This window comes from Trachemys scripta, chromosome 8 (genome assembly GCF_013100865.1).
Source record: "Trachemys scripta elegans isolate TJP31775 chromosome 8, CAS_Tse_1.0, whole genome shotgun sequence".
NCBI classification, from domain to species: Eukaryota; Metazoa; Chordata; order Testudines; family Emydidae; genus Trachemys; species Trachemys scripta.
Window position 1 is genome coordinate 48302817 of NC_048305.1, and position 9511 is coordinate 48312327.

The 9511-nt window shown below is 52.1% G+C and overlaps 1 protein-coding gene across 1 annotated transcript in view; it reads right to left on the minus strand.

Annotated features, from left to right (window-relative positions):
* Positions 1–9312, minus strand: part of LOC117881580 (adenylate cyclase type 10-like) — a 67140-nt gene extending 57828 nt beyond the window's left edge. The window contains 7 exon segments of the mRNA XM_034778991.1: positions 4736–4925; positions 5118–5194; positions 7151–7269; positions 7628–7657; positions 7659–7820; positions 8519–8607; positions 9246–9312. Of these exon segments, the coding sequence (XP_034634882.1) occupies positions 4736–4925; positions 5118–5194; positions 7151–7269; positions 7628–7657; positions 7659–7820; positions 8519–8607; positions 9246–9312 (734 nt within the window).
* Between the last annotated feature and the right edge of the window lie 199 nt (positions 9313–9511).

Sequence of the window (9511 nt, forward strand, 5' to 3'; positions counted from 1 at the left end):
CTCTGCGGGGGAGCACGGCAGCATGTATGCAGCAGTGTGTCTGGCGCTGCGCGGAGCCAGACACGCTGGTCTGAGTGGCACAGTCAGGGGGCTGGGGGGTTGGATGGGGCGTTGGTTCGGGGGGGCAGTCAGGGGCAGGGAGAAGGGGGGTTATATGGGTCAGGGAGTTGGGGGGGGGCAGTCAGGGGACAGGCAGCGGTTGGATAGGCATGGGCGTCCCGGGGGTTTGTCAGGGGATAGGTAGGAGGTGGGGTCCTAGGGTGGAAGTTGGGGGGGTGTCTCAGGAGGGGGCAGTTGGGGACAAGGAGAAGGGAGGCTTAGATGGGGTCCCAAGGGGCAGTTAGGGGCAGGGGTCCCAGGAGGGGGCAATCAGGGGACAAGGAGCAGTGGCGCTTAGATAGGGGGCGGGGTCCTGGGGGGCAGTTAGGGGCAGGGGTCCCGGGAGGGGGTGATCGGGGACAGGGAGCAGTGGTATTTAAATAGGGGGTGGGGTCCTGGGGGGCAGTTAGGGGCAGGGGTGATCAGGGGACAGGTAGCAGGGGGGGTTGGATGGGTTGGGGTTTCTGTGGGGGGCAGTCAGAGGGAGTGGATGGTGGCAGGGTGGGGCTACCCTCCCTCCCTGTGGAGTGTCCTATTTTTTAATGTTAAAATATGGTATCCCTACTCACAGTGCAGCTCTCCATTCAGGGCAGGCTGCAGCATGAGGTCTCAGCTACCTCACTCCCCCCCCCCCTCTTTCCTGTTGGTAGTGGCCAAGGGAATGCTGGGAAATGTAGTTCTTTCCCTGCTCCAGGGCTGGCTCTGTAGGCAGGGAGCTAACCAAGGAACTACAGCTCCCAGGGCCCCCTGTTGGTTCTCAGCTCCCATGCTGTATCCCTGCCGCCCCTGCAAATGGGCTGCCCCAAGCACGTGCTTGCTTTGCTGGTGCCTAGAGCCGCCCCTGAGTGGGGACGCAGCTGGGCTGCTGACTCTCTCTGAATCCAAGCACTGCTTCCAAGGAAGGTTTCATTATTCTTAGCCTCCTGCACCCAAAAGCTCAAGTTGAGATGGAGTGAAGTAGTGTCATGGGGTTTCCCTTCAGAAGAGCGCTAAAGGAACATCAATAATTAAGGAGTCTAATGCGCCTGGTGTAATGGGAGGGTGTATTAATATCCATCGGTGAGAATTGGAGAGCTAAGAAGGAAATGAGGCACAGCAGTCTATGATTTCTCTAGTAAAGAACAATGCAATGCAATGCAATGCCTATTAGCCTGGCTTCCTGAAGCTGCTCAAGGATCTGAAGGTAACAAACAATTCTGTATTGTAAATGGGTGAGAGATGAGAGACAAGTAGGAATAGACAGATTCAATAAAGCTTGCAGAGGAAAAGATAAGGAAAGCAAAAAAAGCAGAATGAGTTAATACTAGGCAAAGGCTGTAAGGGGAATAAGAGTTTCTATAAACATGTCATGGGAAAAAGAAAGTAAAGCCATTAATAAGTAAGAAGGTGAATGAAATCGACGATTACTCTGAGCTCCTGCGCTACTTTTTAAAATCTTTCTTTAGCAAGCTATACATTAACAATGGCCCAACTCCTGCAAATTGCTCCCCACATACAGACTCCCATTGACTTTAATGGGGCTCCCTCCACATAGAAGAATTTGTAGGAATGGAGCCTTGGATTTGGACAATGAGAGCAAGGCAGATATTATATAAATAGTTGTTGATGAAAGGAGGTATCAGGATATATGAAAAAACAGAACACATGCAACCTTGGTCTCTGAACTCAATACTAGCTAGCTACACCACAATTGCTATGAATGTGGGCGGGGGGTTGTACTGCACCTTTAAATTTCTGACAGCACAGCTGATGCAGCATGTTCCAAAGAAGGGACCCAAACTGCTCCCTCATGGAGACTTTACTTTTGTTCTTTCTTAGTTTGTTGTGCCCCTTAATCTGAACTGAAAGTCATTTGGACTGAGTCTAGAGGGCTGTCTAGGTGTATGGAGAAACATTGAATGCTTCTACATTTCCATGGTGCAGTTCCCAGTCTCCTAGCAGCTGGAGCTGATGTGGAAGTGGGAGAGAGATGCAAATGAGACACTATAGTTACCCATTCTCTCAAACATGAGGATTGATTAAAGATATGCCAGTTGAAGGTATTTTTACACTGAGCTATTTGCTGTCCAAGCAGCTGTTTGTCTCCTTGACTAAGTTGGCTTGAGTTGATCTTGTGTGGGGAAGTACAGGACTTTGGAGATTAAATTCCCTAGGCCAGCTGTGAGATGATGCTCTGGATTCAGGCAAGGTTGATGCACATTGTGGCTTTGAACAGACAGGACAGCACACACCCCCTTTGTGCTGATCAAAGGAAATTTGCCCTTTCATCACCCCTCCCCCTCCACCATTGTAAAATGGGGGTGTGACTCTTGGAGCCCCTCAGTGCCAACTAGCAGAGGGCCCCCCTACTGTAACTCACATCAGGTCTGACACACTCATTGTCCCAACACACTGTTGTCATGATATATATCTCAAAGGTGTCATGAAAGATATCGTATGTAAACTGGTGCCATGCTGGTCCCAAAAATCATTGTGTGATCTATGTACAGGTTGAGTACAAAGAGTTATAGATGTGTGCTGGAAATATATTCATGAAAAGTGTTTGAGAAGTAGAGCATAAAATCCAGCCTGCCCTAGGCAAAGGCATGTGTATTTACCTGTCTGACCAGCTGGGCTACCAGCAGAGGACAATGGAAGTATATTTACATATAAGGAAAACAAAGACATCAAGCTAAACAAACGGGGGAGAAGACTCTGGACTTTGAGTAATATAAGGGGAACAAAAAGACCTTTTAGTTCTCTATCACTGCAGGGAGAGTAGAGTACAGCACCTTTTGAGCCTATGAAAGCTGGATTCTCTTGGCCTGAAAGGCAAGAGCTGCTGGAAACATGATGTAAGTGAGAAACTGCTTAGGCAAAGATTGCAACTTGCTAAGATTCAATTTTCATCATTAGAAAGTGTGTTTTGTTTTGTTTTGTTTGTGGCTGTAGTGAGTCGGTGTGGCTCCCCTCCTGCCCAGAAGAGGGAGCCCATGTGCAGGCACCAGAGTGGGTGGGACCACCACCACCTGTCCCCGCCCCCCCGGAAGTCAAGGGGCGGGACAGGAAGTATAAAGGCCGGCCGCCAGAGCTCAGTTGGCGGCCAGCCACCTCAGGGAGCAGATGTGTGGCCGGGAGCTCCCGGCCAGGAGACCGCCGAAGACCGAGGCCTGGACCCTAGCTGGCCCGAGCTACCCCGGGCACGCTACGAGGAGGAGCCGCCGGAGCCCGTCCACTCCCGTCACTGGGAGAATCCCTGGGAACCCCACCCCACCAACCCTGAGGGTGAGACTGTACCCGAACCCCTCTGCCCCTGCTGCTACCCAGAGGAGCTGCCTGAGGACCGTTGGCCTGACTTCCCGGCAGAGCTACCGGACCTGCCACCGAGCCCTGGCAGAGAGGAGCCCATGCAGATGGACTGGCCCGAGCCCGGCGCGATGAACGAGGTAGGCTTTGAGGGGGATCGTGGAAGTAGCCCGGGGGTAGCCGACCCCGGTCCGGCTGCAACCGAGTGTGAGCCAATGTCAGTATGTTGCGGTCTGGATACCCCACTGACCAGCAGCGGCAGTAACCGCTGCTAGGGCCCCGGGCTGGAACGCAGTGGAGTGGGTGGGCCTGCGTTCCCCCCTGCCACCCTGCTCACAGGTGGCAGGCTTCCCCCTCACCCAACGCTCGGCTACAGAAAGCCTTGGCGTGCCATACCTGAACTGCTTGTTCGCTCAGCCCCCTGCAAACAAGGGCCTGAGCTTAGCTGTGTTTGCCCCGCCCTGATCCAGGGCCTGGGCTCCTGAACTGTTTAGCCGCTCAGCCCCTGCCAACAAGGGCCTGAGCTTAGCTGTGTTTGCCCTGCCCTGATCCAGGGCCTGGGCTCCTGAACTGTTTAGCCACTCAGCCCCTGCCAACAAGGGCCTGAGCTAAACTGTGTTTGCCCCGCCCTGATCCAGGGCCTGGACTTCTGAACTGCTTGTTCGCTCAGCCCCCTGCAAACAAGGGCCTGAGCTTAACTGTGTTTGCCCCGCCCTGATCCAGGGCCTGGGCTCCTGAACTGTTTAGCCGCTCAGCCCCTGCCAACAAGGGCCTGAGCTGAACTGTGTTTGCTCCGGCCCTGCATCAAAGAGCCAGAGCTTTGGGACTAACTGACTGCTTGTTCCCACAGTAGTGAGTTGGTGTGGCTCCCCTCCTGCCCGGAAGGGTCGAGCCCCGGCTAGGACCTATTACAGTGGCCTTGCCTGTCTCTTTTCCCCTTGCTTAGCATCACTTAAACCCAAGGGCTTTGTGAATAACCTTTGTCTTATTTTATTACAAAACCATCTCAGTGCTGTGTATTAAAGTGAAGTGTGAGGTTTCAGCTAACCTAACAGGCTGGTGTGTGGCTCTGTCTCTTTGGAGGCAGTGAGCGTAAAGTGAGAGAGACTGGATGCTGCAGGGAGACGTTTCTGGGGAACTTGGCAGCTGGGACTCACTGATTGTTACCGGCAAGCCAACGTTTAGACTGGCAGAGTCTTGAGAAGTTTGCTGGCAAGGCAGACAGACTGGTGTGTCAGGGACCTGCCACACAGCTTAGCAGCACCAAAGCTCTTGCTCTTGCTAAGGCAGAGTGGTAACAGTGGCTCACAGTTCTGAGTGTTCCGAGCATGACATCACAGGGGACACTTACGGTTTCTCACTGATGCCAAGATAATGATAGACCACGCCGGGATTCACAACTCCTTTCATCTCAGTCCGGGGGAGCTCTTCAAAGAAGTAATGAGGCAGCCTGGAGTTGGCATAGGTCACTGCATCACAGGACACTAACCCCGGATAATACATCATCATCGGGGCAGCAAGATTCACCTTCTGGCCAATGACTGTGTGGTGGAGAGAGCAAGAAAATGGGCACTGAAAAGTTAACTGAGCTCCCGCTTATCCTCCTATGAACAGCTCCATATGTATCCATGCATACATACCCCTCCACCAGCAAAAATACGCAGCCTACACACACACTCTGTGGGTACCCAGGGGATACCAAACATGCACAGGACCAGAGAAACAGACTGTACCTGTGTATTCGTGCCTTACATGATGGCCAACTACTCCGCAGAACACTGGCCCGCTGGTAACCCCGATGGAAACTAGCCTAGCAAGCAATGAGAGCAACATGGAGTCAACAATCCCAAATGTCCAGTCCCTCTTGCCACATCTGCTCATGCACCCTCTCCCCACCCCCACTCCTGTAGTGCTAATTTGTATTGACTATCCCCACATCAGCCAGCTAGGTCTCCCAACAGCTTGTATGCAGCTCTGTGTGTGTGCAAAAGGGATGGAGAAGAGGGCAAGGAGCTTCCCTCACGCACACCCCCATGTAATGACAGTTCTTGTGCTTCCCAGAGTGCAGAATGCCATGAGCTGGCATTGCTGTTGGAACTAGCCTCCCCAGAGAGATGGGCCACAGCCCCACCACCTCTCCACCCCAGCTAGCAGAGCTGACTCCAGGCCAAAGGGAGCCCATGTCCATCCTTTGCAAGTGTGCCACAGAGGCCGCATTCCTTAGGCAACTCCACAGGCACAATGTCTCTTTGACCTCCCCATGGGTGGTGAGTCCCTGTCCTCCCTGTAATGCAAAGCCACAACTGAACCCTCATTTCCTGATGTGGAACTGGAGGTGAAGCCCTGGCTGAAAGTTCAGGGAAGTATTCACATTTTCTGAACACATTCATCTGCCCACAGTAGAAATCCTGCATGCTTAAAATGCTTCCATGAGTGGGGGAGTGGTGAGATGGGTGTAGAGTTCCTCCCACCTTGCATCATCCAGCTGTCCAGGCTGTTATACCACACCCACTGCTATGGTATGTGTATGTCTCCCATATTTATAATGGGTGCACACAGCAAAAAACTGCTTAACTGTAATTGTCCCTGGACACTGATCTCACAGGGTACTCACACCTGGAATTTAATTCTCTCACGTGTGACTGGTTGAATTTCCCTGGCTCTTCATGGTTTGCATGCCCCTTAAAAGGAGTGGCTACTGGGCAAAGCACAAGACACACACACCCCTTACTGGCTATCACGCACTATTCCCAGCTGAATATAAATGCTGCCCTCTGAGTGTGCCAGTCTGAATTCTCCTTGCTGGAGAGTCAGGAGCTGGAGGAACGTCCCAGCAGAAAAAGGGAGTCAGGTTACACAAAAACTTAACAAGGTTAGTGCCAGTGGTGTAAAAAGGGAGTGGAGTTTGGATTGGTTTTGACATTTATAGACACAAAAGGGGACAAAGGCTCTGGTCCCACAAACATGCAGGAGTTTTATTTGAAGCCTCGGTGAAGTCAGCAGTGCCTGCGTGCCAAGCCACAGGCCTCAAAAATTCAGCAACCGGACCAGAGCATGCTGGAAGATAGCAGAGGGTGAAGGGCTCTCTCCAAGCACTGCTGGAGTCCTGCTGGCTGACAGGCCTCGGGGTCCCCTTCAGCAGGGAGCTCCTCCACCGACTGCAGCCAAGAAGGACTTGATGGGTCCTTCAGAGGCCAGTGGGGTGGGGGGTGACTGTCAATAGGGGTTTGGCTCATGCTCTTTGTCCTGTTACCAATGCTCTCAAGGGGGAAAAATGCCTTTAGAGATCAAAGAATTTGCCATTCTCACGCAAATGGAGCTGAGAATCCTGCACAGCTGGTGTCGTTAGTTTTTTACTCTCTCTTTTCTGCAGGGACTGGACTTGTCGATTGGAGTTTCTTGGGCTGTTGTGGGATAGGTCAGTGAAGGTGGTTGGCTTTGCATTTTGCTCTGAATGATGCTGAGGTTCACGGTCATCCTGAGCAGGTTCCAGATTCATGGCCAGTCACCACAAAAGCTCCATCAACTGCACCTACCAGTATCACCTCTGAAGCTGAGGTTCTATTGCTCCAGCGGCACATAGCTGTCTTAGGAGGTCTGGGTCATGTAGAGTGAGGGGGAGCCCAGGTAAACTGGGCTAATCCCAAATTTTCTCTCCCAGCTGTCATGTCACTGCCTTCTGCCCATAGGGGGGCCCTCCTGTTGGGACGAGGGAGTTTCGATGACAAACAAGCCCATTAGCACTCCTGTAGGCAACATGGAGAACTGCACCTTCCTGCTTACTTAACAGAAGTTGAAGATTTTAAATGCGCTGTCCCAGGCGTGGGCGCTCTCGTCAGCCTGCTTATCCCCAGGGAGCCCGAACACACACAGGAATGTGCAGCCCTGCCAGGGAGGGGAAAGAAAACACCAGAGGGGTGAGGGTTTTTTCCAAAGAGCAAATCAGTATCCATGTCTGTGGCAAATAGTTCCACTGTGCTCCAGCTCTCCCACCCACCCTGTTAGAGTAGTGCTGTCATACAGTACCCCCAAAATGCTCTGGGAGACCCCACCACCGCCTCAGACTCAGTCTCTTCAGCACCAAGCTTTTTATCATTCCTCCTGATCCCTGCCCTCCTCCTCCCTTCTCTATCCCTAATGACAATGCCACTGTCCCTCCTGCCTCCTACTAGTCCCGGAGTCTCAGGGGAATGTTTGCCGGCTCCAGCTGCCCAACTGGAATGGCCTTGAAGCTCTGACCCACTTTGTCAAACTTAAAGACTTTGTTGATTTTTGCCGCTGAAGACGTGGATGATGTGTTAGATCTTCACATTGGCATCGTGGATGGCCTTGCACAGATGCAAGGTATTGGCGCTTTTGTCAAACTGCAGGTTCACAAAGACAATTGTGACCAGCCGAAGCTCAGATAAATATTCTAGAGGTTGGTTGTCGTCAATCTGAAAGAGAAGAGCCAGATGTACTCAACAGTCCGTACTCCTGGTGAGTGGGAAGCATTCACTACTTCATATACCCCTCCTCCAGCTGAGCTGACTCTGCTCTCAGATACAGGTGCTAACTCCACGAGGGCAAAGATGTTTGATCAGCTATTGCCGTAGGAAGGAGGGGGCCCCCATCAATGGGAAGTACTCTCCAGTCTCAGGACGATGATCCTTTCAGCACAGGACTGGGAAATGAGGCTAGGCACCAAGGGGATAAAGGGGGAGATAGCTGAGCAGAGCCTGTTAATGTGACTTTGCTACAACCCAGGTCTCCCCATAAACTTTAAAATTTTAAACAGAACAAAGGAAAAACTTTTTCATACACCTTACAATTAGCCTGTGGAACACATTGCCTGCAGTCAAGAACTCGGCAGATTTCAAAAAATTATGACAACATTCAGTGTTATAATAGTAAGGATTTTTTTAAATAAAATCCAATAGTTTTGGAAGGGATCTAAACCCTCATGCCTCAGGTCATAAACCAAGGGAGGGGGAAGGAAAAAACTTTCCATGTGAACAAGTTGATCCACAACTACCCACTGCAGGGTTTCTTGTATTTTCCTCTGTAGCATCAGCAGAACCTCAGAAAAATTCTAGCTGTGTAAAGCACAGACCGTCAAGCCAAAAAATAAAATTCTGTGAAGTTACTGCAGTACCTTCTCCAGAATGTTTCTCATCACATACTTCCAGAGGGACTTCTCCAGCTCATCATTAGGAGACAATGTGGAGGTTGCTCTGAGGATCCCTAGGGGAGGAAATTCAATGCTTTTAATAGCAGAAGGAAGACTTGTGGTTAAACCATAGGGTTTTATTCCTGGCTTTGCTCAAGGGCAGACTTTTACCAGTAGGGACTGGACAGTGCCTGGATGGGGTTGGAGATTCTTGTCTAACCTATTTCACTTACAATCTTGAAAATGCAAATCACAGTTCTATAGGCACCGAGTTTCTAATCTGCCGGGGGGGGGTTCCCCCTGGCTCCCTGCAGGCCCCGCCCCCACTCCACCCTTTTCCCCCAAGGCCCCAGCTCTGCCCTGCTTCTTCCCACCCCCGCTCCACCCCACCCCGCCTCTTCCCTGCCCCTTCCCACCCCTTCTCTGCCCAGTTCCATCCCTCTCCCAAGCACACTGCACCCTTTCTCCTCCTCCCTCTCCCCCAGTGCCTCCTGACACAGCGAAACAGCTGATCCGTGGTAGGCGCTGGGAGGGAGGGGGAGGCGCAGATCGGTGGGCCCCACCGGTGGGCAGAAAGGACTGGGGGGAGGGGGAGGTTCTGGTAAGGGGGCTGCCAGTGGGTGCTCAGCACCCACCATTTTTTTCCCGTGGGTGCTCCAGCCCCAGAAAATTCCTTGTGTGCTTATATCTGCACCACTGAAAGCTTGCTTACCCAGAAAGACTGTAGGCACTGAGCAGGGTTCCCTATAGTGTCTCTTCGTGCCAGCCAGGGTCTCCATAGAGCTGACACAGAAAGTAGGGAGAGGGTCTCTTCTCCTCCACAGTCAGCGTAGCCCTTGCTGGTGTCCAGACAGATTGAAGCCAGCAGAGGGGAGAAGGAATTGAAATGCAGGCTGGCTGCCTCGGGATTTTGGTGGCAGGGAATGGAGGGGGACACAGGAACTCAAAGGGGTACAGGGCAGGGGCCCCCATGTGCAG